This window comes from Ranitomeya imitator, chromosome 4 (assembly GCF_032444005.1).
Source record: "Ranitomeya imitator isolate aRanImi1 chromosome 4, aRanImi1.pri, whole genome shotgun sequence".
Taxonomy (NCBI): domain Eukaryota; kingdom Metazoa; phylum Chordata; class Amphibia; order Anura; family Dendrobatidae; genus Ranitomeya; species Ranitomeya imitator.
The window spans coordinates 487,795,810-487,818,973 of NC_091285.1; the positions used below are offsets into that span (position 1 = coordinate 487,795,810).

At 42.1% G+C, this 23,164-nt stretch overlaps 1 protein-coding gene across 1 annotated transcript in view; it reads right to left on the reverse strand.

Annotated features, from left to right (window-relative positions):
• Positions 1-23,164, reverse strand: part of UNC13C (unc-13 homolog C) — a 1,145,854-nt gene that overhangs the window by 728,491 nt on the left and 394,199 nt on the right. The window contains exon 12 of the mRNA XM_069765967.1: positions 20,772-20,941. Within this exon, the coding sequence (XP_069622068.1) occupies positions 20,772-20,941 (170 nt within the window). The remainder of the gene's footprint in view (positions 1-20,771; positions 20,942-23,164) is intronic.

Sequence of the window (23,164 nt, forward strand, 5' to 3'; positions counted from 1 at the left end):
GAGAAAGTTCAGTGTTTGGAGTTGGTGATTGGAGGGTTTTTCCGGAGATTACTGCGTGGAGTTTATTAGAGGTTTATTGGAGGTTTGCGTGTTTATTAGTGATGAGCGAGCACTAAAATGCTCGGGTGCTCGTTGATCGGGTCGAGCAAATTGGAATACTCAGGTACTCGGCCAGAACAACGAGCCCAAAGTGAGTCTATGGGAGAACCGAATATTTTTACCGCGATCCCCCCGGGGGTCCTTTTAAGGTCTAAAAATGTCTGAAAATAATGGAAACACTGCTCAAATGACACAGGGACCTCATGGGGATCGCCCATGGAAGTATTCCTTACTCCTAGTTCACAGCCTTAATCATTTTTTTCCGAGATTCATGCCATTTTTCCCGGTGCCACAAAAACACATGAAAACGAAACCAAAACGGGATTTGCTTGGAAATATGTCAAGGTACATCCTTTGCAGGTTAATGACTTGCCTGTAAGGCCAAATATTTAACCCCAGACCAAAAATTTCCTCTCCCACTTAGGCTTAGTTCAGACGCTGCGTTTTTGAAGCATTTTTCAAATTTAACATTGCTTTCAACCACTATAAATGCATTCACTGAGAAATGTCATTGTAACATTTAATACCCCTAGCTGGCCATGTGGTGTGTGACACATAAGCAGACCCATCTTGTTTCATTTACGAAGGAGGGACTCAAAGTCACAGAGCCTATTTTTACTGGTGCATAAGGCGGCATTAATCTTCTTAAAGGGCTATTGTGATACAGTGGGTCTCCTAAGCTGTTTATGGCTATGATGTGATTGGATAGGCTGCCAAGAATTATGGCACACCGCAATACCCCTGTCATAAGATGTCCAGGGGGGACTCCTGAAAAAGTGTTGCATTGAATTCAAGGCCTGCCTTGCTACCAATTCATATGCACCCCAATAAGCTTTTGAACCCGCATACTGGATGGGCCCAGGAAAATCCACTTCACAATATGCATTTTGTGCTCCATACTTGTGTTTTATACATTGGCGGCAAGGTCAGCCCTGCTGCATAGTCAGTCATTTGCACCCCATTAGGCCTTGGAACCCACATACTGGATGTGCCCATGAAAATCCACTTCACAATATGCATTTTGTACTCCCATACTCCTTGGTTTTACACATTGGTGGCAAAACCAGCCTTGCTGCATAGTCAGTCATATGCACCCCATTAGGCCTTGGAATCCACTTTCTGGATGTGCCCAGGAAAATCCACTTCACAATATGCATTTTGTACTCCCGTACTCTTTGGTTTTACACATTGGTGGCAAGGCCATCTTTGCTGCACAGTCAGACATATGCGCCCCATTAGGCCTTGGAACCCAAATACTGGATGTGCCCAGGAGAATCCACTTCACAATATGCATTTTCTACTTCTGTACTCCTTGGTTTTACACATTGGTGGCAAGGCCAGCCTTGCTGCATAGTCATATGCAACCCATTAGGCCTCGGAACCCACATACTGGATGGGCCCATGAAAATCCACTTCACAATATGCATTTTGTGCTCCATACTCCTTTGTTTTATACATTGGCAGGAAGGTGAGCCCTGCTGCATAGTCATATGCACCCCATTAGGCCTTGGAACCCACATACTGGATGGTCCCAGGAAAATTCACTCATATTTTTTAATGGTATGATGGTTCCCTCTTTGCACAATTATTTACAGGAGAATTTAGCAATTTTAATTTCCATGTTTTTAACACTAAGGTTCAGATAAGGCTTTAAAAAAGACAAATACTTGCAATACAAGGCAATTTTATTGCAAACTACAAAATTCAAGGAATAGTATGATTGAATAGTGTGAGTGCGTACACTTTTGTATTTGTCAACATACAGGTTAATAGGTACATATAAGGAAAAAATAAATATAGTATGGATTACGTATATATGAAGATTAACTACATATAGTATAGCTAGATCATCACTGAGATGCTTTTAACCACTTAAGCCCCAAGGGTGGTTTGCACGTTAATAACCGGGCCAATTTTTACAATTCTGACCACTGTCCATTTATAAGTTGATAACTCTGGAACGCTTCAATGTATCCTGATGATTCTGACATTATTTTCTCGAGACATATTATACTTCATGAACTTGGCAAAATTTCTTCGATAAGACTTGCGTTTATTTGTGAAAAAAATGGAAAACTGTCGAAAATTTTGAAAATTTTGCAATTTTCCACCTTTGAATTTTTATGCCCTTAAATCACAGAGATATGTCACACAAAATACTTAATAAATAACATTTCCCACATGTCTACTTTACATCAGCACAATTTTGGAACAAAAATGTTTTGGGGTAGGGAGTTATAAGGGTTAAAAGTTAACCAACAATTTCTAATTTTTACAACACCTTTTTTTTAGGGACCACATATCATTTGAAGTCATTTTGTGGGGTCTATGTGATAGAAAATAACCAAGTGTGACACCATTCTAAAAACTGCACCCCTCATAGTGCTCAAAACCACATTCAAGAAGTTTATTAACCTTTCAGGTGTTTCACAGGAATTTTTGGAATGTTTACATAAAAATGAGCATTTTACTTTTTTTCACACAAAATTTAATTCAGCTCCAATTTGATTTACATTACCAAGGGTAAAAGGAGAAAGTGGACCCCAAAAGTTGTTGCACAATTTGTCCTGAAAACGCCAATACCTCATATGTGGGGTAAACCACTGTTTGGGCACAAGGCAGAGCTCAGAACTGAAGGAGCGCTATTTGACTTTTCAATGCAAAATTGACCGGAATTGAGATGGGACGCCATGTTGCGTTTGGAGAGCCCCTGATGTGCCTAAACATTGAAACACCCCACAAGTGACACCATTTTGGAAAGTAGACCCCTAAGGAACTTATCTAGATGTGTGGTGAGCACTTAGACCCACCAAGTGCTTCACATAAGTTTATAATGCAGAGCCGTAAAAATAAAAAATCATATTTTTTTCACAAAAATTATCTTTTCACCCCCCATTTTTTATTTTCCCAAGGGTAACAGGAGAAATTGGACCCCAAAAGTTGTTGATATCCCATATGTGGTGGGAACCACCGTTTGGGCGCATGGCAGAGCTCGGAAGGGAAGGAGCGACATTTGAAATGCGGACTTAGATGCATTGGTCTGCAGGCATCATATTGAGTTTGCAGAGCCCCTAATGTACCTAAACAGTAGAAACCCCCAACAAGTGACCCCATATTAGAAACTAGACCCCCAAGGAACTTATCTAGATGTGTTGTGAGAACTTTGAACCCCCAAGTGTTTCACTAAAGGTTATAACGCAGAGCCGTGAAAATAAAAAATCATTTTTTTCCCACAAAAATGATTTTTTAGCCCCCCAAAATTTTTATTTTCCCAAGGGTAACAAGAGAAATGTTGACCCCAAAAGTTGTTGTCCAATTTGTCCTGAGTAAGATGATATCCCATATGTTGGGTTAAACCCCTGTTTTGGTGCAAGGGAGAGCTCGGAAGGGAAGGAGCACTGTTTAACTTTTTCAACGCAGAATTGGCTTGAATTGAGATCGGACGCCATGTCTCATAGTTTTTGAGTCTCCACATTTTGAAAGCTATAATTTTTCCATATTTTGGTCCACACAGTCATGTGAGGGCTTGTTTTTTGCGAGACGAGTTGACGTTTTTATTGGTAACATTTTTAGGCACGTGACATTTTTTGATCGCTTTTTATTCCGATTTTTGTGAGGCAGAATGACCCAAAACCAGCTATTCATGAACTTCTTTTTTTGGGGGGGCGTTTATACCATTCCACGTTTGGTAAAATTGATAAAGCAGTTTTATTATTCAGATCACGATTACAGTGATCCCTCATTTATATCTTTTTTTATGTTTTGGCGCTTTTATACAATAAAAGCTATTTTATAGAAAAAATAATAATTTTTGCATCGCTATTTTCTGTGGACTATAAGTTTTTTATTTTTTCGCTGATGATGCTGTTTGGCGGCTTGTTTTTTGCGGGACAATATGACGCTTTCAGTGGTACCATGGTTATTTTATCCATTTTTTAATCGCGTGTTATTCCACTTTTTGTTCAGCAGTATGATAATAAAGCGTTGTTTTTTGCCTCGTTTTTTTTACCGCGTTAACCGAAGGGGCTAATTAAAGGCACATTTTTATAGGTGGGGTCGTTACGGATGTGGTAATTCTAAATGTGTGCACTTTTATTGTTTTTTTATTATTTAGATAAAGAAATGTATTTATGGGATCAATATATATATATATATTTTTTTTTTTTTTTTCTTTATTTAGGAATTTTTTTTTTTTACACATGTGATAATTTTTTTTTACTTTACAACATTGCCCCAGGGGGCATCATTTTATAGGGTCAGATCACTGATCTGACACTTTGCAGAGCACTGTGTCAGATCAGCGATCTGACATGCAGGGCTGCAGGCTTACCAGCGCTTGCTCTTAGCAGGCGCTGGTAAGCCACCTCCCTGCAGGACCCGGATGCAGCCTTGTGACCATTTTGGATCCAGGGCCTGCAGGGAGAAGAAGGTAGGAGACCCTTGGAGCAATGAGATCACATCGCATTGCTCTGAGGATCTCAGGGAAGCACGCAGGGAGCTGTTGTGAATTCTGCTCTTGGGCTCCCTCCGGTGGTTATGAGTGGTAGTGCTGCTGTCTTTTGGATCGCAGCATTTATCAGGTGTATCCATTTTTTGCAATTTGAGCAAATTGGAATACTCAGGTACTCGGCCAGAACAACGAGCCCAAAGTGAGTCTATGGGAGAACCGAATATTTTTACCGCGATCCCCCCGGGGGTCCTTTTAAGGTCTAAAAATGTCTGAAAATAATGGAAACACTGCTCAAATGACACAGGGACCTCATGGGGATCGCCCATGGAAGTATTCCTTACTCCTAGTTCACAGCCTTAATCATTTTTTTCCGAGATTCATGCCATTTTTCCCGGTGCCACAAAAACACATGAAAACGAAACCAAAACGGGATTTGCTTGGAAATATGTCAAGGTACATCCTTTGCAGGTTAATGACTTGCCTGTAAGGCCAAATATTTAACCCCAGACCAAAAATTTCCTCTCCCACTTAGGCTTAGTTCAGACGCTGCGTTTTTGAAGCATTTTTCAAATTTAACATTGCTTTCAACCACTATAAATGCATTCACTGAGAAATGTCATTGTAACATTTAATACCCCTAGCTGGCCATGTGGTGTGTGACACATAAGCAGACCCATCTTGTTTCATTTACGAAGGAGGGACTCAAAGTCACAGAGCCTATTTTTACTGGTGCATAAGGCGGCATTAATCTTCTTAAAGGGCTATTGTGATACAGTGGGTCTCCTAAGCTGTTTATGGCTATGATGTGATTGGATAGGCTGCCAAGAATTATGGCACACCGCAATACCCCTGTCATAAGATGTCCAGGGGGGACTCCTGAAAAAGTGTTGCATTGAATTCAAGGCCTGCCTTGCTACCAATTCATATGCACCCCAATAAGCTTTTGAACCCGCATACTGGATGGGCCCAGGAAAATCCACTTCACAATATGCATTTTGTGCTCCATACTTGTGTTTTATACATTGGCGGCAAGGTCAGCCCTGCTGCATAGTCAGTCATTTGCACCCCATTAGGCCTTGGAACCCACATACTGGATGTGCCCATGAAAATCCACTTCACAATATGCATTTTGTACTCCCATACTCCTTGGTTTTACACATTGGTGGCAAAACCAGCCTTGCTGCATAGTCAGTCATATGCACCCCATTAGGCCTTGGAATCCACTTTCTGGATGTGCCCAGGAAAATCCACTTCACAATATGCATTTTGTACTCCCGTACTCTTTGGTTTTACACATTGGTGGCAAGGCCATCTTTGCTGCACAGTCAGACATATGCGCCCCATTAGGCCTTGGAACCCAAATACTGGATGTGCCCAGGAGAATCCACTTCACAATATGCATTTTCTACTTCTGTACTCCTTGGTTTTACACATTGGTGGCAAGGCCAGCCTTGCTGCATAGTCATATGCAACCCATTAGGCCTCGGAACCCACATACTGGATGGGCCCATGAAAATCCACTTCACAATATGCATTTTGTGCTCCATACTCCTTTGTTTTATACATTGGCAGGAAGGTGAGCCCTGCTGCATAGTCATATGCACCCCATTAGGCCTTGGAACCCACATACTGGATGGTCCCAGGAAAATTCACTCATATTTTTTAATGGTATGATGGTTCCCTCTTTGCACAATTATTTACAGGAGAATTTAGCAATTTTAATTTCCATGTTTTTAACACTAAGGTTCAGATAAGGCTTTAAAAAAGACAAATACTTGCAATACAAGGCAATTTTATTGCAAACTACAAAATTCAAGGAATAGTATGATTGAATAGTGTGAGTGCGTACACTTTTGTATTTGTCAACATACAGGTTAATAGGTACATATAAGGAAAAAATAAATATAGTATGGATTACGTATATATGAAGATTAACTACATATAGTATAGCTAGATCATCACTGAGATGCTTTTAACCACTTAAGCCCCAAGGGTGGTTTGCACGTTAATAACCGGGCCAATTTTTACAATTCTGACCACTGTCCATTTATAAGTTGATAACTCTGGAACGCTTCAATGTATCCTGATGATTCTGACATTATTTTCTCGAGACATATTATACTTCATGAACTTGGCAAAATTTCTTCGATAAGACTTGCGTTTATTTGTGAAAAAAATGGAAAACTGTCGAAAATTTTGAAAATTTTGCAATTTTCCACCTTTGAATTTTTATGCCCTTAAATCACAGAGATATGTCACACAAAATACTTAATAAATAACATTTCCCACATGTCTACTTTACATCAGCACAATTTTGGAACAAAAATGTTTTGGGGTAGGGAGTTATAAGGGTTAAAAGTTAACCAACAATTTCTAATTTTTACAACACCTTTTTTTTAGGGACCACATATCATTTGAAGTCATTTTGTGGGGTCTATGTGATAGAAAATAACCAAGTGTGACACCATTCTAAAAACTGCACCCCTCATAGTGCTCAAAACCACATTCAAGAAGTTTATTAACCTTTCAGGTGTTTCACAGGAATTTTTGGAATGTTTACATAAAAATGAGCATTTTACTTTTTTTCACACAAAATTTAATTCAGCTCCAATTTGATTTACATTACCAAGGGTAAAAGGAGAAAGTGGACCCCAAAAGTTGTTGCACAATTTGTCCTGAAAACGCCAATACCTCATATGTGGGGTAAACCACTGTTTGGGCACAAGGCAGAGCTCAGAACTGAAGGAGCGCTATTTGACTTTTCAATGCAAAATTGACCGGAATTGAGATGGGACGCCATGTTGCGTTTGGAGAGCCCCTGATGTGCCTAAACATTGAAACACCCCACAAGTGACACCATTTTGGAAAGTAGACCCCTAAGGAACTTATCTAGATGTGTGGTGAGCACTTAGACCCACCAAGTGCTTCACATAAGTTTATAATGCAGAGCCGTAAAAATAAAAAATCATATTTTTTTCACAAAAATTATCTTTTCACCCCCCATTTTTTATTTTCCCAAGGGTAACAGGAGAAATTGGACCCCAAAAGTTGTTGATATCCCATATGTGGTGGGAACCACCGTTTGGGCGCATGGCAGAGCTCGGAAGGGAAGGAGCGACATTTGAAATGCGGACTTAGATGCATTGGTCTGCAGGCATCATATTGAGTTTGCAGAGCCCCTAATGTACCTAAACAGTAGAAACCCCCAACAAGTGACCCCATATTAGAAACTAGACCCCCAAGGAACTTATCTAGATGTGTTGTGAGAACTTTGAACCCCCAAGTGTTTCACTAAAGGTTATAACGCAGAGCCGTGAAAATAAAAAATCATTTTTTTCCCACAAAAATGATTTTTTAGCCCCCCAAAATTTTTATTTTCCCAAGGGTAACAAGAGAAATGTTGACCCCAAAAGTTGTTGTCCAATTTGTCCTGAGTAAGATGATATCCCATATGTTGGGTTAAACCCCTGTTTTGGTGCAAGGGAGAGCTCGGAAGGGAAGGAGCACTGTTTAACTTTTTCAACGCAGAATTGGCTTGAATTGAGATCGGACGCCATGTCTCATAGTTTTTGAGTCTCCACATTTTGAAAGCTATAATTTTTCCATATTTTGGTCCACACAGTCATGTGAGGGCTTGTTTTTTGCGAGACGAGTTGACGTTTTTATTGGTAACATTTTTAGGCACGTGACATTTTTTGATCGCTTTTTATTCCGATTTTTGTGAGGCAGAATGACCCAAAACCAGCTATTCATGAACTTCTTTTTTTGGGGGGGGCGTTTATACCATTCCACGTTTGGTAAAATTGATAAAGCAGTTTTATTATTCAGATCACGATTACAGTGATCCCTCATTTATATCTTTTTTTATGTTTTGGCGCTTTTATACAATAAAAGCTATTTTATAGAAAAAATAATAATTTTTGCATCGCTATTTTCTGTGGACTATAAGTTTTTTATTTTTTCGCTGATGATGCTGTTTGGCGGCTTGTTTTTTGCGGGACAATATGACGCTTTCAGTGGTACCATGGTTATTTTATCCATTTTTTAATCGCGTGTTATTCCACTTTTTGTTCAGCAGTATGATAATAAAGCGTTGTTTTTTGCCTCGTTTTTTTTACCGCGTTAACCGAAGGGGCTAATTAAAGGCACATTTTTATAGGTGGGGTCGTTACGGATGTGGTAATTCTAAATGTGTGCACTTTTATTGTTTTTTTATTATTTAGATAAAGAAATGTATTTATGGGATCAATATATATATATATATTTTTTTTTTTTTTTCTTTATTTAGGAATTTTTTTTTTTTACACATGTGATAATTTTTTTTTACTTTACAACATTGCCCCAGGGGGCATCATTTTATAGGGTCAGATCACTGATCTGACACTTTGCAGAGCACTGTGTCAGATCAGCGATCTGACATGCAGGGCTGCAGGCTTACCAGCGCTTGCTCTTAGCAGGCGCTGGTAAGCCACCTCCCTGCAGGACCCGGATGCAGCCTTGTGACCATTTTGGATCCAGGGCCTGCAGGGAGAAGAAGGTAGGAGACCCTTGGAGCAATGAGATCACATCGCATTGCTCTGAGGATCTCAGGGAAGCACGCAGGGAGCTGTTGTGAATTCTGCTCTTGGGCTCCCTCCGGTGGTTATGAGTGGTAGTGCTGCTGTCTTTGGATCGCAGCATTTATCAGGTGTATCCATTTTTTGCAATTTGGGCTGGGCTATTTAGTCCTGCTTTATCCTTTAGTCAGTGCCAGTTGTCCATTGTTTTTGGAGGATTCACATCCATTCCTGGTCTCTCCTGTTTTGCTGTTCATTTCAACAAAGATAAGTTCTGGCTTTGTTTTTGCTGTCCACCTGCTGTGGACCTTATAGTTCTGTGCATTTTCATGTTTTGTTTTGTCCAGCTTTGTCTGTGAAGGATTTTTTGCAGCCAAGCTGTGTCTCTGGAGATGCAGATATACCCTCCATGTCTTTAGTCAGATGTGGTGATTTGTATTTTCTGTGGTGGACATTTTCTAGTGTTTTAATACTGACCGCATAGTACTCTGTCCTATTCTTTCTTTTTAGCTAGAATGGCCTCCTATGCTAAATCCTGATTTCATGTCTGCGTATGTTATTTCCCTCTCCTCTCACAGTCAATATTTGTGGGGGGCTGTCTATCCTTTGGGGATTTTCTCTGAGGCAAGATAGTTTTCCCGTTTCTGTCTTTAGGGGAAGTTAGTTCTTAGGCTGTGTCGAGGGGTCTAGGGAGTGTTAGGTACTCCCCACGGCTACTTCTAGTTGCGCTGCTAAGTTCAGGGTTTGCGGTCAGTACAGGTACCACCTTCTCCAGAGTACGTCTCATGCTGCTCCTAGGCCACCAGATCATAACAGGGAGCCCTCTCCCTGCGCGATGCTATCCTATGCCGCCGGAACACTGCGATCATGTTTGATCACAGTGTGCCGGGGGTTAATGTGCCAGGGGCGGTCCATGACCGCTCCTGGCACATAGTGCCAGATGTCAGCTGTGATAGCTGACACCCGGCCGCGATCGTCCGCGCTCCCCCCAAGAGCGCGGCCGATCGCATATGACGTACTATCCCATCATTGGGAATTAAGTCCAAGGTCACCTCGATGGGATAGTACGTCATATGGGATTAAGGGGTTAAACATCATCCATCTGGAATATCAGAGAAGCAACACCAAGACAGAGAACCCCCTGGGAGATTACATACACTGCATGGGCGTCCCCAATTATGCAGGTATCAGCACACTGTACATGTACCCCAGTTTTGGCATCTGTCTTAGTCATGTTTCTCTGGTTTTATATACTGATTTACACTATGTAGTAACTCAAGTTTTACCCACACCTTTAAGTGGCCACTTTTCAAAGTTGGATGAAACTGAGATATCATGGACTCATCAGACGAGGGGCCATAAACCCCAAGAAAATAAAAGCCACAAGGATTTAGATCAAACCACCACCGGCATAGTTTCAGTAAACCTTAATGTTTTACAATGCCAATCAGAAAATATATAGAGTCTTAGAACTGTTTTTGAAGTCATAAACAAACATTTATCAAGATTCTGTCACTATGAGCATTGTATGTCACATCTGTAAATGTTTAACAAGAAAAGCAGCTATGTGATTGTCTGAATGCATTCTGTAGACAGTATTTAAATCTTGGTTACAAATCGCCATTTGTATATTTAACATTTCTACATTTGAGGCAGCCAAAGTTATGGCTCTCAAGGAGAGAATCTAATGTAGTCAATACAAAATATTTGTAATGAACTACAGAGCCAAACTAACAGCATTACTTTATCAAATTTATATGAGGTGTATTATGTCAAATGTGAGCAACCAGGCAACACAAAAATGAGCTTTTTAAGGGAGCTTTTTAAAGTACACAAATGTTGTGAAGTCTTTGCCAACAAGGATGTGGTTTTAACAATGTGGGGTACCTTTTTTAAAAATATACTAGTGCCATCGCAGGCCCCTTGCCCAAAATTCACCGGCCTATAACAGTACAGAGCACGTTCACCCTGGTGATCTAGTGGGAGGTAAAGGACACATTGCAGGAGACAGAGTTAAGAAGTAGGCCCAATGTTGGGGTGTGGGTCTCTTAGACTTGAAATGGAGTGCCTGGCCTGATGTTTGACTCGGCCTAAAAAATGACTGTCAAAAATATGTTGCCAAACCAAAGACGCACGTGTCTGTCTAAAGGGCAAAGTGCAACATGTTTGCGAGATGCTGAATTATAGAAAGCAGATCAGTGCTGGAGGAAAACCAAACAAACTGATGGATGCTTGTGAAAAGCTAAGTTTAAAGAGGAGTGCACGAGGAGGGGGACAAGGCGGGTCATCTCCATTCTAGAATACTGGCGGCACAGAGAGACTCCACACATATAGTTGATTTGAAGGGAAAGGATGGGTCAGAGAATACTGGTCGTGGGGCAATTTTGGAGGTGAAGACGGAGTATTATTCGTATCTTTCTAAGTCACGGGTACAACCAAAAATGGAGGAGGTGGATGGTTTTCTGGCAGAGGTTCAGCTTCCTAGACTTTGTACGGTTGATCAGGGACATCTTGAAGAACCGTTTAATTTGGAGGAGCTTGACGCCGCACTGGCCTCTATGCCTAACACTAAAGCCCCAGGGGTGGATGGTATTCCAGGGGAGGTGTAAATAAAATGTAAAGAATAGGTATTGTTTCATGTTTTGTTGGAGGTGTATGCTGCTGGTGTGGTGAAGGGTGCATTGTCACGGTCCATGCCTGAGGCAATAATTGAAGTGTTGCAAAACAGGGTAAGGATCCAGCTTCTTCTCGCCCAATCTCATTATTAACCATAGATATCAAAATCTTGGCCAAAATGTTGGCTAATCGTCTTAACAAGGTAATAATGACACTAATAAACTGGGAACAGTCTGGTTTTATGCCCCATAGTTCTAAAACATGAAATCTTAGACAAGTGTTTCTCAATATGCAGATAAAGTCAGACAATATGGGTCAGAGGGTTGTGGTATTTTTAGATGCCACAAAGACTTTTGATAGTGTGGAATGGCGTTATTTGTGGGTGGTTATGAAGGCTATGGGTTTTGCCGAGAGATTTATAATTTGGGTGCAATTGTTATATGCCTCTCCAAGAGCGAGGATGCCGGTAAATAGGCTCTTGTGGGGGGATTTCCCTTTGTATAGGGGAACACGGCAGGGGTGCCCTTTGTCTTCTCTCTTGTTTGTAATTACTGTTGAGCCCTTGGTGGCGGTGATACAGAGGTAAAAGGAACATAAAGGGATTTAGATACGGAAACTATGAAGAAAAGATTGCCCTGTATACGGACGACATGTTACTGTTCTTAGAAGATGCTCAGTAGTCTTTGGGTGCTGTTATGAACAGCATTAAACAATTTGGTGCTCTTTCCAGATTATCTATTAATTGAGATAAGTCTGTGTTGTTGCCCATGGACACGGCGGCTTCTCTGACACTAGACACTGGGGTTCCCTTAAGGGTGGTACATGAGTTTCAATATTTGGGCATCATGGTTTTGGGCAAAATAGAGGACTATATGCAGCTCAACCTGACTCCTATGCTTGTGAAGTTCCAGCTGAAGATTGAGGCCTGGAAGAAGCTATTTCTGTTGGTTGCAGGAAGAGTAAATGTACCGTAATCAAAATGATACTTATGCCTCAGCTCCTATACATATTGCATAATGCTCCAGTGTGGCTACCTCAGAGTAAATTTTATAGGATCAAGACTCTATTTAGGGACTTAATTTGGAAGGGTGGCCTGGCAGGCAACAAATTGGAACATCTACTAAGGACAAAGGATGAGTGTGGTTTGGCGGTCCCTAATCCATGGATTTACTATATAGCATCTCAATGCCAGCATATGGTAGGTTGGGGAGAACCGGAACAGAGCACTTAAGCGGGGATAATCATTGAACTCGGGGTAGGAAAAGGGCCATTGTTAGCCAGTCTGGAAGCAGGCAGATTCAGAATTAACCCAAAACAATTCCCAACAATAGCTATGATGGGGAAAGTGTGGCAGAAAATTAAGTATTGGAGGGAAGTAACGGAATTTATGAGCTATAAGCCGATTTGGTTTGATCCTAGGTTGGCAGAGCTCATGAGATTGCGGGGTTCGGTCAGTGGAAGTGCATTGGCATTTGGTTTGTGTCTCAGTTGCTTGATGGGGATGTTATTAAAACATTAGAGACACTTAGGACTGAGTTTCCTTTGTCCCAGAAGATGTTTTTTCAATATTTGCAGTTGCGACACGCCCTAAATTATCAAAAGGAGGGGTCGCGAGTTATTCTGCACTCCAATAGCTTGTTGAAACTTATCGGGTCTCAGAGGTGTACGAGGGGGTTCATTACCATGATGTACAGGGGTCTGATGAATACCTTATTATTGAAACATCCATTAAGGCTAAATGAAAAATGGGTGGCGGACGTGGGTCATTTGCCAGAGTCCCAGTGGGAGTCTATGCTTCAATAAATCCCCAGGGCGTCCTTGAGTGAGGCTAAGAGGGTGTCGGAGTTATACCTGGTGTATAGCGTGTACAGGACCACGGCATGGATGAGGAAGGCAGGACTGAGAGGTGACTCCAAATGCCATAGGTGCGTTGAGGATGATGCAGATTTCATACATATGATGTGGTCGTGCAGTAGCCTCCAACCCTTTTGGGTGAAGGTGCTTAACTTGATTCAAGAGGTGACAGGTGTAAATGTGGTGCGTAACCAGCTGACTAGCCTTCTGGGTTGTATGGATGATATTGCTACAGATGAATGTGGAAGGCTGATTATTGCGAGATTGTTGTATGCTGCGAGAAAGCTTATTGTGATTTACTGGTTGGCTGAAAAACCATGAGGGAAAAAGGAATTTATTAATAACATTAATTTTATTTTCCTTATGGAAAGGAATATCTACATCAAGAGAGGTCAGAATACAAAATTTGAAAATGTGTAGGGCGGATGGATGGATTGCCCAGGTGTGGCTTCTGCTGAGTTATTGCAGAGTAGAATGGGGGTCGTTTAGTTGCTTCTGGAGGGACTTTTACATGTACCGTTGGACAGTTTTCAAGAGGTGATATTGTCAGTTGGTTTTATTGGATAATGGGTAAGGGACTGGTGTGAGGGAGGGTTGGTTATGAGGTAAGGGTCCTGTCTTCATAAAATTAAAATGTATTAATCGATTTTGTATTAGTGGTATCTGTCTGGAAAATGTGTCAGACTGTGTTACTGCGTGTCATATGCTTTGATACAAAATTATAAGATTTAAAAAAAGAGGAGTGCACCGTCCGTAACTATCAACACACACGTGGCACAAGCTTCTTCATCTACACCCATACATATCACCAATAATATCCAAATGTCACAGTCACAAATTATTTGTTCTAGTGTAACGAACACTGTTAAAGGAATCGCACTAAGCGTAGATAACCACGACCCTGGGAAACACCAGATTTCCTCTTTACAAGATATGGACGATGATGGTATTGATGACGACTTAGAAATTAATTTACCACATACACACCAAGAAGATGAAGATCACAGCTGCAAAAAAAGTGCAAAATAAGGCCGTGAATGTGTGGAAAATCATTTTCTCTGTGGCAAACTTTCCCTCTTACTAAAGTGGTACCGAATAATGCATACACAGCTCTCATGACTATTTAGCGTGAGATGGTTGAAAGATGATGTATTCTGTTTTATCCATGTCCATTTTTTGAAAGCAAGCATAAAAGAAGGATCAAATAGCGGCAAGATGTGTGATTTAAGTCAGTAAGGAGGTGATGTCAGGTACAGATAGGTAGATCTGCATGTCATCGGCGTACTGAGGATATTGCAAACCGTGCCATTACATCTGTTGTCCCAGGCCGAAGGTGTAGATGGAGAAGAGTAGGAGTCCTAGAACTGAGCCTTGGGGAACAACGAAAAACCGTGGTCGAAGTGAGGAGGTGGTTTGGGAGAGGGAGACACTGAATGTTCCCGTAACACCCAGGTTGTTTTTTAAAGACTCTGCCGATAACCCCCAGAAGGTCATTTGCACCAACAGCCAGACCCGCATCAGCAGGGGTAGTAAAACTGCCATCCTAACCACCACAAGCATAATGAGGCACATGGCAGCAAAGCACCCGACTTTGTTGGTTGAACACAAGGCTCCATGACCATGAACAGTGTCTGCGGGTGATACCACTGCTTCTTCCAATGTTTTGCGCGCAAGCAAATGTCCATGTCCTGTCCATGGTGCATGCAAAGATGCCTCATGCCCTGCATCTGCAATTGCACACAAACTCAACTAGCACCATCAACAAGCACGTCCATGTCCTTGTCCCATCGCAGCGTTCAGTTGTCCATACCCCATTCTTTGGAACGCAAGCGGAAATAAGCAGCCAATGCCACAGTACTAAATTCACACATTTCTCGTCTGCTTGCATGTAAAATGTTGCATTTTATGCCCGTGTGAGACCTAAGCTTTCAGCAACCTGATGGTGGTTACCATCACAAGGTACTCGTTACTCAGCTGCCACAATTTTTCCCTGTCTGCCGTCATGACATTCGAAAAGCAAGCACATATCCCACAACATTACCCGGGCCCTCTACAATGCTGTTATAGGGAAAGTGCACCTAAACACAGACACTTGGACAAGTGCATGTGGGCAGTGATGGTACATCTCACTGACAGCACACTGGTTAGCAGAGATGAAGCCATGAACCAGTCGGACATTGGGAGACCATGTTGCAGATGTATGGAGACAGGTTGTGGAAGGCTTTGTCTGTCATAGTTAGGGTTTTGAACTGGAGCCTCTGGGCAATTGGAAGGCAGTGAAGGGCCTGGCAGAGAGGATAGGCTGGGGAATAACTGATGGACAGTTGGTTAACTCGGGCATCAGAGTGTAGGATAGATTGGAGTGGTGCAAGAGAGCTAGAGGGGAGGCCAGAGAGTAGAAGGTTGCAATAGTGTAGGCGAGAGATCATGAAGGCGTGCACAAAATTTTTTGCAGTTTCTTGGAATGTACGAATTCTGGAAATGTTTTTGAGTTGTAGTGGTCAAGGGCTTGGATATGTATCTTGAAAGAGAGGGCAGAGTCGAGGATCACCCCGAGGCCCAAAACATGTGGGACTATTAGTACCGGTGTGCCGTCCCAGCATTACACATGCACGTGTCCCACAACATTACCCGTGCTCTCCACAATGCTGTTATTGGGAAAGTCCACCTAACCACAGACACGTGGACAAGTGCTTGTGGGCAGGGACGGTGCTCACTAAAGGCACACTGGGTTAACATAGTTGAAGCTGGGACACAGTCCGACCTTGGGATGGTGCACGTCCTCCCAACCCCGAGTATTGCTTGCCCTACATCAATCTGAGTTGCCACCACAGTTGACAGCTCCTGCACCTCCTCCTCCTTCGCATCCTCTTCGGTCTCCATCGCCGAAAGTAACACATCAGTCACAAGCTGGAAGCACTGCAGCACTGCCTCAGGAAATCGGCAGCAGGCTGTGATGAACCTAATATGATTAGGTGACAAACCACACAATGATGAAGAGTTGTGGACAGCTCTGAAAGAGCAGGCAGATCTGTATCTGACACCACTGAACCTACAGCCACCGTGGTCGTGTGTGACAATGGCTGGAACCTGGTGGCTGCTCTGTGTCGAGGTAAGCGCACACACATGCCATGCCTGGCCCATGTGATTAACCTCATTGTTCAACGTTTCCTGAAAAGCGACACGGAGGTGCCAGATCTGATAGAAAAAGTACGAGGCTCTGCGTATCCATTTTAGAAACTCAGCTACAGCTTCATCAGCCCTTGCCGTGATTCTGCAGTGCTTGCAGCTTTTGGCTCACCGACTGGTGTGTGATGTCCTCCCCATGCATTGGAACTCTACACTGCATATTTTGGAAAGGATTTGCGAGCAGAAAAGGGCAGTTGTTGACTACCAACATCAGCAAGGCTGTTAGTATTCAGATCTGACTTCACACATAAGATCTCAGGAGTGGACATGGATGTCAAACATATGTACCATCCTCCAAAACTTTGAGGAATTCACCAAGATGGTGAGCGGCAATGATGCCATATTTCACCTCTCCATCCTGCTTCTCTGTGTTCTAATATAAATATTTATACTTATTTATATAGCGTCAACATATTTACAGTTTGAAACACAACAGTCCTAAGTAACAACGATAACAATAATACAATAACTAAACCGAAATAAAACAACCCTGCTCGTGACAGCTTACAATCTGCACAAAGTAACAATGAGAACAATAATTAAACCCAAAACAAAACATCCTCCTCGTGACAACTTACTATCTACAATGAGGTGGGGGATATAAAAACTACAGGGGAATGTATTCACAAAGATGTATTTACAATGATATTACTGAGGTTTGTCGAAAGTTGTGGAGGCCGGAGGACAAGGAGGAGGAGAGCATGGTCCGTTGTCCTCTTGGTGATGACACAGAAGTATTGACTGTTAGCAGTCTTGCACGCATGCCTGAGTTTATGTTCAGCTGCCTTTCCCGTCACCCTCGTGTTATCAAAATTTTGGGTGACAGGGAATACTGATTGGTGGTAATTCCAGACCCACGCTACAAGGACAACTTAATTTCTCTTATTCCAGAGGCAGACAGGTGTACTACAATGTTGGAGAACCATAGGGCCCTTCTTGAGGCTGAATAATTAAAACAATTCCCATCTGAAAACGGTGGCAGAAGAGGTCACAGTTCATTGGCCAAGCAAGTAGTACAGATGGGAGAGACAACTCCAATCCAGCAGAGGCAGTGGGACACTGACAAAGTTCGAGAAGAGTTTTCTCACACCCTCCTGTCGCCCTGGCCTGAGGCATGGAGGAATCTCACAAGGAGTGCTTTGTTTTGGAAAATGCTGAGGTTGCAAAAGTTGAACATGGAACATGAACTGTCTCTCTCTACTGCAAACGTGCGTTGTACTCATGGTCATGGAGCGCACGGTGCCTCGCTTTCTGGCTGTCACTGTGAACATGGCTCCTCGCTTTCTGGCAGTAACGCTTTTATTGGCGGGAGCACACGCCTTCATAATACAGAGACAGAGTACAACACCGCAAAAGCATTCACACTCTGCTCCTCAGACTTTCTATGTGCACAGTGACTGCCTCTAGGCAGAAAATGATGATGGTGGTAGTTGGAATTGGAGCATTTATTTAACACAGTCACGAAGCAGCCCTAACAACTTGAAAGAGAAGTATTTTTAACGAGATACCACACTGTTCGATATGTGACCTGTATTTGTTAATTTTGTAAACTAAAATAGTGTACCGAACTAGGGTAACAGACATCAAATACAGCTGAATGTAGGCCTGAATTTCCACATTTTGTAGGCGACAAATACATTAGACATCTGACAGCGATAACATACTGGTAAATATGTGTCTCCTTTTTTATTTTGGAAGCTAAATAGTGCTGTATAGAATTAGATTATCAAACAGCAAAAAAAGGGGTACACCAGCCTACAATGCCCAAACTTAGAGCACAGAGATATATGACGGCTGTAACAGAAATACCACACTGTCAAATCTGTGGCCTTTCAAAAAATTTTTAGGCTGAATAGTGCTGTATAGAATTTGAGTATCACACAGCCCAAAAATAAGTACACCGGCCTCCAAAGCCAAAACTTGGAGCAGAGATATATGACTGCTGTAACAGAAATACCACACTGGCAAATCTGTGACCTTTCAAATTTTTTTATAGGCTGAATAGCGCTGTATAGAATTTGAGTATCACACAGCCACAAAATAAGTACACCGGCCTCCAATGCCAAAACTTGGAGCAGAGATTGGCAAATCTGTGGCCTTTCAATTTTTTTTTGGCACAATAGTGCTGTATAGAATTTGACTATCAGACAGCCAAAAAAAAAAAATGGCCTCCAATGACCAAACTTGGAGCACGCAGATATATGAAGCCTTTTTCGGTGAATTTAAAACACCAAAAAAAATAAAATAAGGGGCACTAGGGTAGCACACACAACTATGCTACCTATGCCTGACAAACTATAATTTTTACACAAGCCTCGGTCTGACAGAACAGACTGTATATTTTTTTTGGGGGGAGGGAATTTTGGGGGAAAAAAAGGTATGTAGACAGTAAATAAGCTGCAGCAGCAGCAGGCAGTTATGGAGCTTTGGGAAGGATGCAGTGGGACCAATGGACACACATACAGTGCCTGCAGGCCTTGCACTGATGTGGATATGCTGTGCCCTGCCTGCCTAGCGCTGCAATATCGGGACCCACAAATTAGCCCAGAAAAGGACTGTTGGTTTCTCAGGAGTTGTGGATGTAAGAGTTGCAAACCTACACTACCTCTAAAAACCACGATTCTGACCGTATTTTGGCACCAGCTCTCCCTACTCTTGCTGTAACAGGAACAGAATGCAGCAAGCAGGGTGGCGCCAGGTCTCTTATACTCGGGATGATGCTGTGCAGCCCAGCCAATCACTGCACGACCACAACAAAGATGGCTGCGGTGTTTCATGGCCTGGCAGACAATCCCTGCACCGTGATTGGGTCTCTAAAGTCCGCCAAAACTGCTGGGTGGAGACTACAGTTACCGTCGAATAATCCCGGAAATGCTTGCTGCTCGCGGAGTACCCCGATACTCAGGCAAGTAACGAGTAGTGACGAGCACATTCGCTCATCACTAGTGTTTATCCTTATCCTCTCATATTTGGTTTCCCCTTCCTATAACTCCCGTTTCCACTCTGTTGTTTTATGAATGTATTTGTATGATTGTAGTTTTCTTTTATCTCTATCCGTTTACCCCTGTCTGTCTGGTTAGTGTTTTCCTATACGCTTTGGCCCCTCACCTCTCTGGGTGAGGGAGGGATCAGATAAGGGTAAAGTTAGGAGCATAGCTAGGTATGAGACCTCGGCGTCTCCACCATCCGGGAGACAGGGATAGACTACAGCATCCCTAGTTCGAGGGGTTGGATAAGTGCCCACAGTCCCTTTTCACTACGTGATATTATCACTGGCCAAACCATTTTTGGATCCATTATGTATCCTCTGACTGCTCTGGCAGGGCAGCTACAACATTTCAGCCTAGGGGTGGCAGACTTGCCCTCCATTGCTTTACAGTGCTCATCGAATCCAGGTTTAGGCCCCGTGGCCTTGGAATCTGAAATTCGAGATAGCAAAGATTATCGATTCTCACTTGGCACTCCGATCTCTTCAATATTTGGTACATTGGAAAGATTACATTTGGTTTCCCCTTCCTATAACTCCCCCGTTTCCCGCTATGTTGTTTTGTGAGTGTATTTGCATGTTTGTAGTTTTCTTTTATTTGTGTCTGTTTACCCCTGTTTGTCTGGTAATTGTTTTCCTATACACTTCGGCCCTTCACCTTCCTGGGTGGGGAAGGGATCAGATAAGGGTTAAGTTAGGAGCATAGCTAGGTACGAGACCCTGGCACCTCCACTATCCAGGGTAATCCGGAGGACAGAGATACAATAGGGCACCCATAGTTCAAGAGATTGGGTAGGCGCACACAGTCTCTTGTCACCACGTGACAGCTACTTTTTATGTAAACCAAGTTCACCTTTTTTAGGTATTGTAGCAGTAAGAGTATAGAAATGTATTGAAAAATTATTTTTTGTAAGGCATCCTCAACAATGCGACAAGGATTTCTAAAACAACCACGACCACAACCACAAAATACTAGAAGCTTTCTGTCTGTATTTTTTATCTAGTAAAAGTGAACACTCACCTAAATTGTACCAGACATCCATTTCTCCACTGAGGGTTCTCACATCAACAATAGTTTGCCCAAGGAAGTCATCTGATTCTTTCTTGAAGTGCTGTTTCACCCTGGATTTTATGTCATCATCTTCATCCCAAACCCTTACTTTGATCCGGTCTGTAGAATTGTGGCATTCACTGTGAATAAAATAGTGGGAAACAAAATGTATTAATCATGAAAATGTTTGTGTTAACTTTACTTATTTGCATTTGAGAAATGTGATGTAAAAGCCAACACTAATCTTACAATGTAAGCTTAAAGATTTTAACAATGAATATGAAGGATTGTGAATGCAACTGCTTACTTGTGTAAATGCAGCTGTATCACCAAGTTAGAAGTTTCTGGGATTCAATTGCCAGCAAGAGCAAAGAAATACGCAAGCATGTGAGTTTGAAGACTCTCCAAGGAAACCTGAAATGTTTGTTCATTTTATACTCATTCTTACATGATAGAAAATAATGGAAAACATAGCTGCATATTCTGTAAAGAAACATTTTGCATCCAACAAGTTTAATCACACCCCTCCACCAGACTTTGGCTATGGTCACACAATTGTTTTCTCTTCATCTGAGAAAAACAGTCCAATTATGCTAATCAGACTCTGATTAAAAAATGTTCTAAGTTTTATCCGAGTGTGATCCAATTTTCTTATAGATGGAGAGAGAAAAAAAAAGTTTTTCAACCTCCTACATTATATCAGTCTGCGAAAATCAAGTGTGGTCAAATTTTTTTTTTTTTTTTCGCAGACTCATGTTTCAATGAGTGAGTGCCATCGGATTCTCGGAGGCAAATCAGGCATGCTGAATATGTGAACAGACCCATAGGACATTGGGTATGAGTGCTATCCATCAAATTAGGATATTTTATATGTGCAATCTTAATAGAATAAGATTAAGTTCAGTAATGGGCTTACTATTATAAGTAGTCTACGTACAGAACCCATTCTACATTATGTTAAATCTTTTCACTTTTACTCATTATTTCTGTAGGTTATTTCAATTATATAACTTATCACTACCTTTTTTAATACATTAGGGTACCGTCACACTATACGATTTACCAACGATCACGACCAGCGATACGACCTGGCCGTGATCGTTGGTAAGTCGTAGTGTGGTCGCTGGAGAGCTGTCACACAGACAGCTCTCCAGCGACCAACGATGCCGAGGTCCCCGGTTAATCAGGGTAAACATCGGGTTACTAAGCGCAGGACCGCGCTTAGTAACCCGATGTTTACCCTGGTTACCAGCGTAAAAAAAAAACAAACAGTACATACTTACATTCCGGTGTCTGTCCCTTGCCGTCTGCTTCCTGCACTCACTGACTGCCGGCCGTAAAGTGAAAGCACAGCACAGCGGTGACGTCACCGCTGTGCTCTGCTTTCACTTTACGGCCGGCAGTCAGTGAGTGCGGGAAGCAGACGGCAAGGGACCTGACGGACACCGGAATGTAAGTATGTACTGTTTGTTTTTTTACATTTACGCTGGTAACCAGGGTAAACATCGGGTTACTAAGCGCGGCCCTGCGCTTAGTAACCCGATGTTTACACTGGTTACAAGCGAACGCATTGCTAGATCGGAGTCACACACACCGATCCAGCGATGACAGCGGGAGATCCAGCGACGAAAGAATGTTCCAAACGATCTGCTACGACGTATGATTCTCAGCAGGATCCCTGATCGCTGCTGCGTGTCAGACACAGCGATATCGTATGGATATCGCTGGAACGTCACGAATCGTACCGTCGTAGCGACAAAAGTGCCACTGTGTGACGGTACCCTTACTCTCTAAAGTAATTTAGTTAATTTTGAGATGTTACATGTAGTATATATGTTGCTAGAAATGTAAGTTTTATTGTGCATTATACAGTAAATACAAATAAAGCTGCAAACATTAAATGCACAACACTGAATACAAGGACATCGGACACATAAATCTAGGAGCTAGTGTTTACATTTAATAATATGTATCGTAATACACTGAAATGCTGTATTGAGAGCTGACAGAACCACAAGACAGCAGATGGATAGCTTAAACCAAAGCTGATTTATAAGCTCTGAGATGCTTCTGAAAGCTCTTTTACCCATTCATTGCTGACGTGGCCTGTAAAGTAGAGCATCATACAGAAGCCTTTGTTTTTCAGGGGAGAGAACACTTTTTTTTATGCAGACGCCATTCAAAGGGACAGTCTGGCTCTTTTGTATTCTATTTTTATGAACAGTCCCAAGGTCAATGATCCATTTGTGGCAGAAACAAATTTCTGAATAGATCTATATAACTGTTCTGATATCTGGACAGAAAACATCTCAAAGTTAACTAGACGATATTGGAAAAAACTTGAAAGGACCCATATACGTGAT